The 14,706-nt window shown below is 47.5% G+C and overlaps 1 protein-coding gene and 1 pseudogene across 10 annotated transcripts in view; one reads left to right on the plus strand and one right to left on the minus strand.

The window, feature by feature from the left end:
- The first annotated feature begins 53 nt into the window (after positions 1-53).
- LOC134477636 (ferritin light chain-like) lies at positions 54-5,653 on the plus strand (annotated as a pseudogene).
- Positions 5,654-8,804: 3,151 nt separating this feature from the next.
- Fez1 (fasciculation and elongation protein zeta 1) overlaps positions 8,805-14,706 on the minus strand; it is a 50,819-nt gene continuing 44,917 nt past the window's right edge. For all 10 annotated transcript variants that reach the window (XM_005004923.4, XM_005004924.4, XM_005004925.3 and 7 more), the window contains 2 exons: positions 11,548-11,613; positions 8,805-9,155 (listed from right to left, as the gene is read on the minus strand). In XM_005004923.4, coding sequence (XP_005004980.1) covers positions 9,139-9,155; positions 11,548-11,613 — 83 coding nt within the window. In that variant the 3' untranslated portion in view covers positions 8,805-9,138. The remainder of the gene's footprint in view (positions 9,156-11,547; positions 11,614-14,706) is intronic.

A 14,706-nucleotide genomic window follows, 5' to 3' on the forward strand; every position in this document is an offset into this window, starting at 1 on the left:
CCTGGGCCGTACAGAATCTGGAGACCTCAGCGTCCACTCCATTAAGGTGTCTCCCCTAGAGAGGGCTTTGGAGGCAGCCCATTTGTCTGGGAAGGAAAATGGGCAAGTTTAACACATTTACCTTGCTTGCGCCTAACTCTAAAACAAAGAGGAAAGCTCCACACTGCCACCTCCTGGCACTCCCCGCTACTGCAGGTGGGAGTTCCCTGGGGCCACCTCCCTCCAAGGCCTGTGGGTTCCCCATCTTCCTCCTAATGCCCCCACCCGGGGTGTTACTCTATCCAAGCTGGTTCCACCACGACACTTCAGCTCAGCATTCATGCGGCCCCTTGGGCCAGGTGAAAGGTCCCGGCAACCCAGTGGAGGTGCGCTCTTGATTCACTTTGACCCCTGGGCTGTGTCTGCCTTGTGCATGAGTGAGAAGGGGAAGCTGCCTTATACTCCTGGGGCCCAGCACTGAGTTCCCTGGAGTTGTTGGGCAGCTCATCTCCCCGAGCCCGTGAGGAGCTTTCTTGTCAGCCTCAGCCTGGAGCTTTCCTTCCCTGGCCATGTTGCTGAGCTGTCCAGAGCATCTGTGGAGCAGGAGGGGAATTCCTGTCCCCAATGGTGAAGGCTGCAGAATGGACACACATCTGTGGGTCCCCTGGAGCCAGGCTGAGGACGGGGAAAGAGGCCGTCACATGAGTGGGCCCAAGCAGCTCCGAGGAGGGGTTCCCCATGTTACTGTTCTCACGGAGCCCAGCCCTACCATCACCCCAAGCAGGGACCTTTTCTCCTCGGAAAGATGGAAAAGTTCAAGCTCCTCAAGGAGACAGTGCGTTAGATGCTTAGCACCCAATCTTTAAAGCAGTGTTTCCAAGGGAACGAAGTTCAGTGGCCCAACTTCCTAGTACTGTAGAGCTAGCTGTACCTTGCTAGTAGAGTTTCATAACGCACCGCAGAATGTTAAAGGCTCTTAGGCAAAAGAAACCTATTGAACTTTGTTTCAGATATTTCCCGGGTTTTGTGTCCCCTGCCTCTGCCTTGTGTGCATGGGGCCCATGAGGCAGTGACCGCTGTCCTGCGCCTGTTCTATCTCACTCCTTGTAAGTCCCACTCTGTCCCAAGCACTGTTACAGACATCAAGGGTACAATTGTGATCAATAGAGCTCTTGCCTTTGGTGTGGGGTTTACATCTTAGAAGACCAGCCTGAAGGTGGCCTGTGATGTCCCCAGTAATGGTTAGACCCGAGATCTCAAATTCAATCACTCCCAGTTACAAATGAGAGATTCTCAGGTGTGACAGACGGGTTAAAATTCTGCTGGTAGATATGTTTTCTCTGGACCATCAGTTGTTAAATTTTTTATGCCATCATTTATTGAAAGATTGCCTGTGAGCGCATGCGTATGAGCACACGTACACGCATGCGCGCGCGTGCACACACACACACACACACACACAGATTCCTGGTCTTGAGAAATCAGGCAACTTGGGGTCTGTAACCCACATGGCCCCATTGTAGTTGAATCGTTGCTTCTGACTCAGGGAAGCTTCCAGGTTGTGACACTGGCCATCCCTGTGGTCCCCCAGCACTGAGGCCAAGGGTCAGCTGCCACTTATGAAGGGGCTCACCCTATTGGTTAGCCAGTTGGTGGTTTTACTTCCCACTCCATCCTTTTCCCTTTTCAGCAGCTAAGTGGTTGTTTTAAAGAACATTAAATCAATGACTTCATGAAGAATGAAAAAGTAGGGCTGGGGATTTAGCTCAGCAGCATAAGCACCTGCCTTGCAAGCGTGCAGTCATGAGTTCGATCCCCCGCACCAAAAAAAGAAAAAGTATACAGGATGTGGTGGTGCACACCCATCATCTCAGCACTCAGACGGCTGAGTACTGTGTGTTCGAGGCCATCTTGGACTACAGAGCAAGAATGAGAGAGAGAGAGAGGGAGAGAGGGAGAGAGAGAGAGAGAGAGAGAGAGAGAGAGAGGAGAGAAGAGGCAGGGGGGAGGAGAGGAGAAAGAGAAGAGAAGAGAAGAGAAGAGAAGAGAAGAGAAGAGAAGAGAAGAGAGCAAAATATAGTAAAAGAGCGCTCTGCTGTGAAAAAAAAGTATTGGACAGAATACATTCATGGAAATGAAGATTCTACCACCTTGCACTGCAATGTGAACCTGTACGTAATGTTCTAGAGACCCTCCCTCCTGTGTTGACTGCCTGGCTGGGCTCTAGAAGCAATCATGAGTCTTGAGGCACCAGGTTTGTTGTTGCTCTGTGTATCTTAGCCCTCCAACCAGTGTTTTCCCCTGGAACAGGCTCACAGATGAGAGCCTTCAGTGCCTCTTGCAGCTCTTTGCTTCACAGCCTCTCCTAATTTCTTTTTCCATGCAAACTACTACTGTATGCTGGCATCAACCTGGGGTCAAAGAGTAATTCACCTTTGCACAGCATCACGGGCCAAGCCATAGGGACCGAGGACCGGCAGACAGAACCTGAACTGCATTTCCACTTCAGCATCCTATTTCCAGCCCACAGATGAAGCCAGGTTTACGATACCACTTCCCAGTGTATCTCACACTTTTCGATTCCTCAGCCTCTCTCTGGGCCAATCTCATTTAGCCTCTTTGCAAATTAATGCATCTCATTAAGTTGAACCCATTTAGGACAATGCCCTTCAGGTGTGTGCATCTTTGTGCATCTTTCATTTTAAGACAAGTGTTTGATTTATTTTTCATCTCATTACGCTCTTTAAAATTATGTGCATCTCATTACACTCAGTGCACTGCGATGACTTATTTCAGGTGTAGATATTACACCCAGTATTATCAGGCAAGAATATGATTTTTTTCATTTCATTACAAGCTTTACAATTTATGTACATCTCATTACAATCAGCCATTTAAGACAATTCCCTTCAGTCGTGTGCATCTCATTATAGCTTTTCATTTTGTTTGGGTTTTGGATGTTTTATTCAGAGGGCTCACGTCAGGTGTATATCTCTCATAGTTGTCTATTATTTCAAGTGAATTTTTGGGTGGTTGTCTGAGTACTGCAAAATTTGTATTCTATCGAATTCATTTAAGGCAGGATCTGTGCCCCTGCAAGCCTCCGGGAGTTCTTTGATCAGAAAGGAAGGGTGCAGGGTTCTGCCCCTTTTGGTTGAGACTCTACCAGTGGCCTCCCCTTACACACGAAGACCATCTAAGCAGCTTTCACTGAGGGGTTTAGGGGACCAAGATGTTGTCTAGGTTTCCTGCTTTCTTTCCCTTCTCTAGGTTCGACCCCTTGGGTTGTAGTCTGAGGAACTCCAGGGCTGTGGAGGTCAGCGTGTTCTGTGGACGCTGCTTAGCTCAGCTGTCCAAGCCCACAAAAGAACGGTGTTGGCCCATTCTGGAAGGAGGAGATGGTCAAGAATCAGATGGTCCCAAAATTTGTACCTGGAAGGTGGACGGAAGATTAAAAAAAAAAAAAAAAAGGAGTCCCATGACCTGTCTCTTGCTTCAACAGTGTTCCAATGGAAACCCTGGGCTGGGGGGACTTCTTTTGTGGATGGCTCCTTACTGCTGATCAGCCATGACCTCTCAGATTCATCAGAAGTACTCCCCAAAGGCGGAGGCTGCAGTCCACCGTCCACTGCTTAGTGAACCTGCACCTGAAGGCCTCCTACACCTGCCTCTCTCTGGGCCTCTACTTTGACAGCGATGATGTGGCTCTGGCAGGCATGGGCCATTTCTTCCGTGAGCTGGCCAAGGAAAAACTCGAGGGTGCCAAACGTCTCCTGAAGACACAAAACCAGCACAGCAGCCATGCTCTCTTCCAAGATGCACAGAAGCCTTGTGAAGATGAGCAGGTAAAACCCTGGGTGCCATGGAAGCTGCCCTGACCCTGCAGAAAAACCTGAACAGAGCTCTTCTGGATCTTCATGCCTTGAGCTCTGCCAAGACAGACCCCATGTCTGTGATTTCCTGGGGAATCACTTCCTAGATGAGGAGGTGAAGCTCAAGAAGATAGGCGATCGCCTCACTAACCTCCACAGACTGGCAGGGCGAGTACCTTTCACAAGGCTCCCCCTTAAAGAGGACTAGGAGGTCCTGGAGACTGGCGTCCTCTGAACGGCTCCTGCATCACCTGGCATCAGGCTTTGGCCCAGCCCTCTCCCTCCAGACACTAGGCAGGTTTTTTTTAAACCTCTTTGGAGCCCCCTCCCAAATCTTGGAACAAAAGAAAATAAAGCCTTTTGCAGGGAAAAAAGAATTGCTGAAAAGTGTTTGGAGTCGCAAGAACCCTAGTTCTATTTTCAACTTACTAATTCAGAGTCTTCTAGCTCCGGGGCCAGGTAGGTTCATTTGTAATAGTGTCCCTGAGATTCTGAGGCCCCATCTTAACAGAGTCTGATTGCACAAGAGGACCTGCAGTGTAGCTGAGCTGAAGATACTCAAGGCTGTCAGTATGGCCCCCCTCCTTGCCTATCTTAGCAATTCAAATATAATGTGAAAAAATCATTTCCTCATCCTGATAGAGCACTGAGGGTCAGTACATCTGACTCAGCCACACAGAGAGGACCCCCAGCGCCAGCACAGCACTGATTGTCCTCTTTACCTCATACTGCCCACTGCCTTCCAGGCCAAGAAAGCCAGATTGCTGCACAGAGGCCACAGTTCCTCCAGCTTCTGCTCCCAACCTGGGATCCGCCTGCTGCAAACAGCACAAGCAGAGAGAGCACTGCGGGCTGTGACGAGGTCTTCGTGGCTCCTGTAACCTGTGCACCCAGCCCTCTAGGCAGCCCTTAAGCCTTCCACGTGCTGCTTGGATTAATCCTCACTTTTGCACCCGTGTCTCAAGGCCTGAGCAGTTCCCTGAGTGATTCTGGGGTGGTCTGTGTGTTTCCCTTCCTCTGCTCTCCCCGTCTCCATGCCTGTGAAAACTGCATTCTCCAAACTCAAAAATAAATTTGACTTCACACCATCTCTCACCCTCTACTTCCAGGAGAGAGCCTGCTGGAGAATCAGGGTAACAGCCAGCCCTGCCTCTGCTTTGTCCCTTTGCACAGGTGCACCAGGGATCCTTGGTTCCAGGATCAGCAGCCCAGATTCCCTGGGCTACCACTGGGCAGGATTTAATGAGGATATAGAGCTGGCTTAATATGTAGTGCAGCTGGAATTGAACCCAAGGCAAAGGCCTTATGAGATAATAAACTCCTCTAAACTTTGGTTCAAGGAAGGATCATCCTTTGGAGTCCAGGGCAGAGATTCCTTTCTCAGCACAAGTCTGAGGTGGGGACACCACCTGCACCTGCCTTGTTTGTTCCCTGTAAGGCTTCTGAGTGAAAAGCACTCAAAGGTGTGAGATGTGGTCTCCTGCTGAGCATCCCTCCTATAGGGAAAGGACAGGACTGAGGACCTCTGAACTTAAGGAATTGCTCTGTGCACTTTCCAAGGAGCTCAGCTCCAAGAGCATCAGAAAGCTGAGCTTCAGAGGAGCAAATGCAACCTGAGATAAAGGTCTGGGCCACGAAAGTGCAGCTGGCAGTGGTGCAGTGGAATAGAAACTGAGCCGGCTCAACAAGCATGAGGAGAACCTGAAGACGAAGAAGCAGCAGCGGAAGGAGCGGCTGTATCCTCTGCGCAAGTTTGCTGTCAAGGCCTGAGCAGCACGGTGACAATAAAACTCAAAACTCTGCCTCGGTAAAAAAAAAAAAAAAAAGAAACTGAGCCTGTCAGGCAGCACCCAGTGCAACGCTATCAGTGAGAACGGCGGACCCCGGCCTTCTCTTTCTGGCCTGTGTATGTAGGGGACTCCTTTTCATTCACTCCAAGAGCAGGGCCTGGTTCTTAGGTTTTTAGACTTAACTGCTGAGAGTAAAGGCAAAAGGTAAAGGCGGAGGCAGGACAAAGGGTAGGGGCCCATCCCTGGAGATGGCACAGAATGGATGCCCGAAAGGGGGCAGCCAATGCAGAGCAGAGGACAGGCCCAAGGTCACAGGGCATTCTCAGACCCAGCAACTCTGGTAGGAAAGGAGCAAAACAATTCTATTCAAAGGGGATGGGGAGAAAGGATGAAGTGGAAATCCAGCGGACTCGAATGCAAACACCTGGTCCTCTGTTCACTCTCTTCTTTGGTTCTGTAATTCATTTGCTTTTTCTCCAGCAGGAAAGAGTGGGAGAGAGAGTGCAGGGCAGTACACAGGGTGAAGGAAAGAGACACTACACGTGCCTGTGTCCCTGGGGTTTTTTTCTTACAACGCTATTATCAAAATGCCAACCAGGTCCTGGCCAATCTGCATATTCCACGCTGTGCTCTTTGAAGCAAAGATGAATATGCATGAGGGCTTGGGCGGCGCTTGGGGCTGCTGGGCTGTGGGCTGAGTTGGCTCATTGTTCTTTGAGAAGAAAGGCATTTGGAGGCCAACACGTCTTCCAGGTCAGCAGGCTTACCTTCCCCTCTCTCCTGAAAGGAGAGAAGACCCCAGGTCCAGACAGAAACCCGAATGACTATTTTGTTACCCTCTTAAGGAAATAAATAAGCAGGCACTAGCAAGAACCAGAATGTCTCTTCTCTAAGAATAGCATGGAATTACTGCCCTCTCAACGCACACTAATCACAAGGCTGGAGTGGCGGTAAAACGGACCTCTCCCGGCTTCTGGGAGGCTGATGCTGCCTGTCCCTATCTCCTGCCTCTGCCACATGGAAAGCAAAACGCTCTGTGCTTTTGACCTGTGGTGACCTCTGTGACGTAGCTGTGGTAGGAGCCTAGGGCCTAGTGGATGCTCAGAAATGCTCCTGGAATGGACTCAGCCAAGTCCATGAGGATCTGGGTTACAACTCAATTCATCCTGAAACAGCTGGGTAGGAGCTGCGGATGTGACTCAGTGGTAAACCACACACAAAGCACGTGCAAGCACATGCAGTCCTCAGCACCACCTCGACAAAACCAGGAGGGGCAGTGCCCGCTTATGGAGCGTCTCCATGTCTTCTCTGACTACATGATGATCATTATACTTCAGCCAGTGAGTCTGGAAAGGGGTTATTAAATTTTAAGAATCGTATTTGTCCCGTAAACTGCAGAGCCACAAAGCCTTCCTTTGGGATTTCCTTTCCAAAAGACACATCTGCTTTGCCATCCTGCAATAGACAGGAATGGATATTTCACTGGGAAAATGGTCTGTGCCTGTGAGCATTTGTTTCAGCTCTACATTAATAAAGGCTGGCTTGTGGCTGCATAGTGGAGTTTTCTTGCCAGAGCCTGATGAAGCTAGGTTGAACGAACACTTTAATTAACAGGAAACTTAGTTAACGATCCTGCCAGCCAAGCTGACCTCTAACCTAGCTAAAGGATGCTTTGTGGACATGAGCTCTCCAAGTCCCCTGCCTGCAATTCTGTGCTAACCAGCTCCTAGGTGTGGACCACGCTGCTGGGTACCACACTTTGAATAGTGAGGATGGTGGGAAGGGCAATGTAGAACCCCAGGAATGGATTCATATCCCTTCCAAACTCCTGATGTGGACCCATTCCTCCCTTTCTCATTCAGCTGCCCCTGGACTGAGTGTGTACCTAACACTTGAGATTTATTTTTAACTGCCAGCAGTTTTGATTAGCTTGTCTCCACGGCCTCAGACACCCGCCGGCAGGGTAAATTGGGGGAAACAAGCAGCTGACCCAGATCTCACAAATCCAAGGCAAGAAGCAAAATTCTGGGGATTCACTGCATCTTCTCTGCTGAGACGAGTGAAAAACCCCACGGATGGCACAACATTAAATCTGCCAGTGACCCCGCTCACCAGTCACCCTTGCATCTTTAGCTCAGTGCCCAGAAGGTACAGAATTGAACTCGTCCCTTTTCATCAAGGGACTAATATTTATGCCAATGTGCTGACCCTGAGGATTTTCATGGGTATCTTATGGTCATTTAAGTATGATTTACCACATACCTGGGAGACCTAAATGCTCCGTTAAAGAACTAGGCTCCTACACGCCTAGGAATGGGTCAAAGTCTTGGATAAGAGACCTAAGTGCCAGTCAGTCTCTACTGCCACCCGTGCTGCCTTGGGAAGCTGCCGAGGATTCCTGCTGCTCTCCTCTGGAAAACCTCGATAATACTGAAGCAGGTGTCTGTGATATAAGACAGCGAGCGTGTACAGTGGTAGGCAGTAACTCTTGGTAACTGGTAGGGTTAAGATCATTCAAGCTAGAAGACACGGCTGGGCGAATTCAGGCTGCGGTGAGGCTGAACCAGCATCCGAAATACAGGGACAGCTTTTGCTCCTGGTTGGTCAGGGCTCACAGCTGCTTGCTGTCCATGTCAGGGATGACATGTAGGAGCAAAGACTGCAGGGGGGACGTGCGAAGTCACAGGTGCTGTTCCCAGAGGTCCCCGAGGCAGACAGAAGCACTGATGTCTCTCAGCACAGGAACAAAGCCATGACGCCCCCTGTTGGGAAAGCTGGGCAGAGCTGACTCCCCCTAGCCATTGAACTCCAAGGCCTCCAGGAGCCAACCTGGCCACCCTGACCAAAGGCACTGCAGCTGTATGGCTCCTCCTTGGGGCTCACTTTCCATCTGTACGCCCTGTCCCCTAACCCCTTCAGGGCACTTGTTTCTGAAACACACAGTGCAGAGTCTGTAGGCCAAGCTCCTTCTTCCGTCTGGACTTATGCAGCTCCACCTCATGTCACGATGCCACCGCAGCCCACAGCAGGGCACAGTCCCTGACACGAGCACTGTGCTACCTGCCAGAACCACAAAACCACCTGGGAAGGCAGCCATGCAGCCTCCTTGAGGGGGTCCGGGATAGAGGAACAGTGGACACCACACACCAAAACGCATGAAGAATATTAATTAAATGAAGGTTTATTTCAAAATTAGTCAGAAGAGTATAAGCTTTTGAGGGCTGGAGCCAGACTACATAATGAGAGGTGAGAACAGCGCCTTCCCTGACACAGGTGGAGAGGAGGCTGTCGCCCACCCTGCGCCCCCATCATGCACCCAATGATTACTAGCACTAGAAGCCAACAGCAGAGGATCCCGCGCGATTGCTCATGTTTAATCCCGGTTAGGCTATACACGTTTAAATACACGTCGGAGGTTACGTGGTGTCATGCAGTCCCTGTGGTGGAGTGACTCCTGCTCAGTGACCTCCCGAAGCCAGGCTGCTCCAAAGGCAAGTTTAGGTGGGACAGAGCACTGCAACGAGAAGAGGGGGACAGGGGGGAGGGTCAGGCACTGCGGTGTCACAGCGGCTCCTAGCAGAAAATGGTCCCTGAGAACGAGGTGTGGCTATAGTTGGGTGTCTTCCAAGGGTGGCAGCAGGCGGATGTTTGGTGTCAAGATTAAGCATGTGGTCTCCAGGGCCCATCCGCCCTGGTCAAATCCTGACCTGCCATTGCTAATTCTATGACCCTAGAGAAATGAGTCGATCTCTTCACTCCTGTATCCTCAGCTCCACAGCACAGTGCCCCTGGGCACCCCACAGGGTTGCTGAGAAGCACACAGGGGCACCTGGTAAATATTAACTACTTTTATAAAGTCATTGACATTGCAGAGAATCATGAGCGTTAAGTCTGGCCCTCCACTAGCAAACTCTGGTAACCTATTTCTAACCACCTCCTTTAAGAACACTGCCACTCCTTGCCAGTCTTTAAGAGTCACAAGTTCCTGACCGGGGATGTAGCTCAGTAGCAGCTCGTCTCCCGCGCATGCGCCCTGGGATTGGTCTGCAGCATGGCAGAAGATGGAGGAGATGGAGGGGGAGGAGGAGAAGCCAAGCCACAAGTTCTTCCTGTTTCGACTAAATTCTTCCTGCTCAAATTTAAGATTCCTCTTTCTGCTGTTTCCAGAAAGGGTACAGCTCAGGGTTTACTCCACAAGCTTTCTGAAACTAGTTTTGTGAACAAGTAGAGTAAAAGCTAATCAAATAATGGATCCAGATAATGAATGATCATCAATGGCTACAAACACACACACACACACACACACACACACACACACACACACACACACACAAGCAGACAAGGTTTCCTATGGAAATCTACAACCCTGAAAATGTAGTGCCTATCTAAAGATCTGAGGCTGAATCTGTTCGAATCTCATTCTATCTGTCCTTGGAGATGAAAGAGCATATTAAATGGTACCTTGGGGCTGCAATCAGGAAAGATTCAGGATGAAGAAATTCTATAGGACAAATAACCTAGTTTCTCCAACAAAAAAATCTGACAGAATGTGGAAGAGAAGAAAATGGAAGCTGTACTAGGAGAGACCCCAGGAGATATGCTATCAGTTTATAACATGGGCTTTCGTTAGATCTCAATTCAAACAAGTCCTGAAAAATATTTTATGGGAAAATTAGGGAAATCTGAACACTGATCGACTGATTCATGATAGTTAGGGGCTGGGGGTTTAGCTCAGCGGCATAAGTGCCTGCCTTGAAAGCAGGCAGTCGTGAGTTCGATCCTCGGTACCGATAACAAGGAAAAAGACAAAAAAAAAAAAAAAAAAACCAAAAACCTCTTAGTTTTAGCCAGGGATGGTAGCACACACCTATCATCCCAGCACTCTGAGAGGCTGAGGCAGAAGAATGTCAAGTTCTAGCCCAGCCTGGGCAACTTAGCCTCTTAGTGACACCCTGTCTCAAAATCCAAAATAAAAAGAACTGGGGGACAGACATGGTGGCACATAACAATAAGCCCAGCACTTTGGGAGGCTGAGGCAAGGGGATTGCAAATTAGAGCCTAGACTGGGAAATTCAGCAAATTAGTATGACTCTGTCTCAAAACAAAAAATGAACTGGGTGGAGGATGAACTTCAGGGTGAAGTTCAATTTTCAAAACCACAAAAACGAAGAAAAAAAAAAGAAGCTTACTTTTTTTTTTTTGAAGTTGAGATAATGGTATTACTGCTATCTTTTTCTAGAGAATTCTTACGCTTTAGAAATGCATACTGAAATATTTATGGCTAACAAACATGATAGAGATTTGCTTCACAATAACATAGGGGAACCCGGTGTGGTGGGGTGCACCTGTAATCCCAGTACTCAGGAAGCTGAGGCAGGATGATCACTGCAAGTTCAAGGCCAGCCTGTAAGGTGAGCTCAAGACTGGCCTGAACTGCATAGTGAGACCCTACCTCAAAAGAACAAAGACAAAAAAAAAAAAACTAAATTAAATTAAAAAACAAATAATGGAGAAGTTGGGTAGGAATGCAATGAAATAAGACGTCATAATTAAGGATGGTGGCACTGATTCGTGAGTCATAATAAAAGGTTTTTAAAAAGTTATGAAAGGACAAATCTAACCATGAATCCATTTTCAAGTGCATTTCTTTTTCAGGCTTGATTTTCTCAGCTAATTATTACATAGCCCCAAGTCCACAGGACCTTCACAGGGCGCCCTTTGTTGGTCTCCTGCCCCACAGCCGGAGTCACATGGGTGACTCAGGGTGAGAGAACATTCTCGGGCCTGTTGGCAACACTCACTCATTCCCGCGAGGCCCCGCTGACATCCACTCGCTGTCCCCACCCCGTACTGGAGCTGCAGCCCCTAGCTCCACACTACACCAGGAAGCTCACGGCTATGCTCACCTTTTAAAATGTAGTCCGTTAGCAAAGTAGGCACCTTCTCATTATCCTCCTTCATGGCGAAGAGAACTGGGGAGGGAGACAAGACGATGAGCCAAGGCTCCATCAGGGCATTGCTGGGTCCAGGGCCAAGCAACCTCCCAGCCCAGAAGGGAGCAGCTATTGGGGTAATCGAATATTCACCCAGTACAGGGAGCTCAGAAGCCTCTCCCAGGGTCCACCTGCCGGGGTGAGGGAGGGACAGTGTCCCCAGGTAAGGTGATTTCTTTTCTTCTGAGTTTTCCATTGACTGTCTGATTTTTGGTTCCTCTATAATTTACATGCCACCTACTAAGTATGCATCTTTCATAATCACAGACATGGATAGAGTAATTGTTCTAAAGAAATTAGCTTTCAGATAGCATCCACAGACTAACAGCCATCGCATCACTGAAGTTACCATTAAAATTGCCCTTAAAGGCATCCTACTCATAAACAGCACCTCGAGAAGAATTCTTGCCTTTAATTTCTTGACAATGAATGAAGTTAATTCAACAAATATTTACTCCCTATGCTATGCCCATCACAGTGCTAGACATCATGGCGCTGCAGAACAATCGTGTGCTCCCAGGCTTCTTCTCCTGACACCACATGAGCTACACATGAATTGAGTAACAGGGAGGCTTTTAAAGCCCAAAGGCTTTTTTTTTTTTTTTTTTTCAGAAGCCATTCATAAAATTTTAAAAACAGCTTTTTCCTAGGCTGGGGATATAGCTCAGTGGTAGAGCACTTGCCTAATATAGCCCTAGATTCCCTGCCTAGCACTGAAGGAAAAATAAAAAATAAAGATCTTTCTGTTATTAAACTAAGTAACCTCTTGTAATTCCTACTGTGGAAGTCAGCTTTGCAGCGAATCCTGTAAGAATGTATCTGGACTGTATTTATAACACAAAATGAGTACTCAGCAAAAGATTCCTGTCAATAAACTTCCTCAAACTGCAGTGTATCTATCTATTCAGTGTAGTCTTACATGGCCTTAAAAAATGAGGGCTGTAGGTATAAGATGTATTCTCAGCAAGAAAAGAAGGTTGCAGAACGCACATTAAATTTATAATGCTGGGGCTGGGGATTTAGCTCAGCGGCATAAGTGCCTGCCTTGCAAGCAGGCAGTCGTGAGTTCGATCCCTGGTACCGATAAAAAGGAAAAAGACAAAAAAAAATTTATAATGCTAACATTTCTAGGAAAAGTCCAGAAGAATGGTCCCTAAGACCTACACAGATGTCCCTGACTCAGACCACAGGAAACAGTCTCTCCAGGATGTCTCTGTATACTGTCGGACACTTCTGCACAGAAATGCTTTGCTGTTACAAGCGAAAGCAATAAAGATCAGCGGGCATGGGCAGCTAGGTAAGGGGGCAGCAGTGTGACAGTGGGACCTAATCCATGTCCATGCCTTTGCCCTCCAGGGTTCACCTTGCCTCATTTCAAACAAGCATCGAAAATCAGAGTGGGCGAGGAACAGCCCAGTAATGCTGTGAGGCAGTGGCCAGCTCCAGAGAAAGCAAAACTGGACCGCGGCACGCCCATGTGGGTTTTTCCGTTTCATTTCTAATCTGTTTTGTTTTGTTTTGTTTTGTTTTGTTTTGGTACTGGGAATTGAACTTAGGACCTTGTGCTTGCCAAACAGGTGCTTATGCTGCTGAGCTATGTCCTCGGCTTCTTACCAGCTTTTAGACATGTATTCATTTCAATTTAAGTGGGTGCCAGGGGTCCTGATGTTTTTGAGGTGTTTTTGGTTTTGTTTTTCTGTATTTTAAACACACAATTACGTCCACTTTCATGACTTCAAGACTAAGCCTGGCAGACTAACTGCCACATCAAAAGGTTTGCAGTAAAAATGCAATAACCACACTCATTCGGTATGTATCCAAGTTGATCTCCAGACTCCAAAACAAATTTATTTTTTTTCTTCCAAAATAAACTTATTGGTGTATTTATAGACAGGGTCTCACTGTGTGGTTCAAGCTAGCCTTAAACTCACATCGATCATCCTGCCTCAGCCTCCTGAGGGCTGGCATCACAAATGTGTGCCACCACAACAGACACCAAAATTTAGACTCCAGTCAGAGAAGCTGGTGTTGGCCTGTGTTCCTGGTTCAAAGAGAGAGGACACTACTCACAAATTCATATGAGGATTTGCTAGAAATGAGTGATTTACAACCTATAAAAGAACTAGTCTGCAGAGAGTGTGGCAGTTTTTCCTTTAAAAGGAAGAAAATATTGGAGTGTAGTATATCCCCATGATACAAAAGTATGCGTAGAAAGAATATAAACAAAACATTAACAATTCAGTGACATGACTAAACTCACAGCACAAAACTATATGGCCAGTGTAATCACAACTATCTGGAAAACACTACAGTGCTTAATATGACAGAGAACAGGGATTATTTATTTGTCTCTGTTCACTTTTCTATAGGTCACACAGTATTCTAACGCTGGGTTCACTCTAGCTGTAATTTTTACAGTGAATTTGAAAAATGTAAACAAGCCCACTCCGAGTGGAAACGCGTCTGTTTTTTAATTGCAATGGAAAGAAAATCTCACACTGAACTTCTGGATGGGAGTTCTTAATAAATTAATAGTTTTTCCTTCTCTTAAAACCAGGATCAAGGACTTCACATATTTCAACTTTTATAATTTGTCCAAATTATTTTCCAAATGTTTACCACCATGAAAACATAAACATCTTATAAATGCATTTCCTATTTATTTATTTATTAGCACTAGGAATTAAATCCAGGATTCAGTGCTAAGCAAGTACTTTACTGCTGAGCTATACCTGCAGTCCTACAAATGCATTTCCATCTACTCCTTTAAAAAAGTCTCGATGCACATGTATGCAAAGAGAGAAGTTTAAAATGAGTCAAGAACAAGTCTGTGTACTTCCATTTTTAAATTCCTGATTCTCCAGTCTCCAGCGGGATTTCCATTTGCTACCATCTCCCGCTTTCATTCTTCAAACTGATAGAAATGAAAACATTTGGTCACCTTCGGCACCAGGGTGCAGTGGGCATCTATCTTCCCTGGCTGAACAGTGGCCCCTCTGCCTTCTCCTGGGGTGTCGATGGCCCTGCACGGCCCACTCCCGCCAGGGCAGCCTGAGCAGGCTGTGCAGCCTC

Source organism: Cavia porcellus, unplaced genomic scaffold, assembly GCF_034190915.1.
Source record: "Cavia porcellus strain 051 isolate PalLab524CR breed Dunkin Hartley unplaced genomic scaffold, mCavPor4.1 scaffold_9, whole genome shotgun sequence".
NCBI classification, from domain to species: domain Eukaryota; kingdom Metazoa; phylum Chordata; class Mammalia; order Rodentia; family Caviidae; genus Cavia; species Cavia porcellus.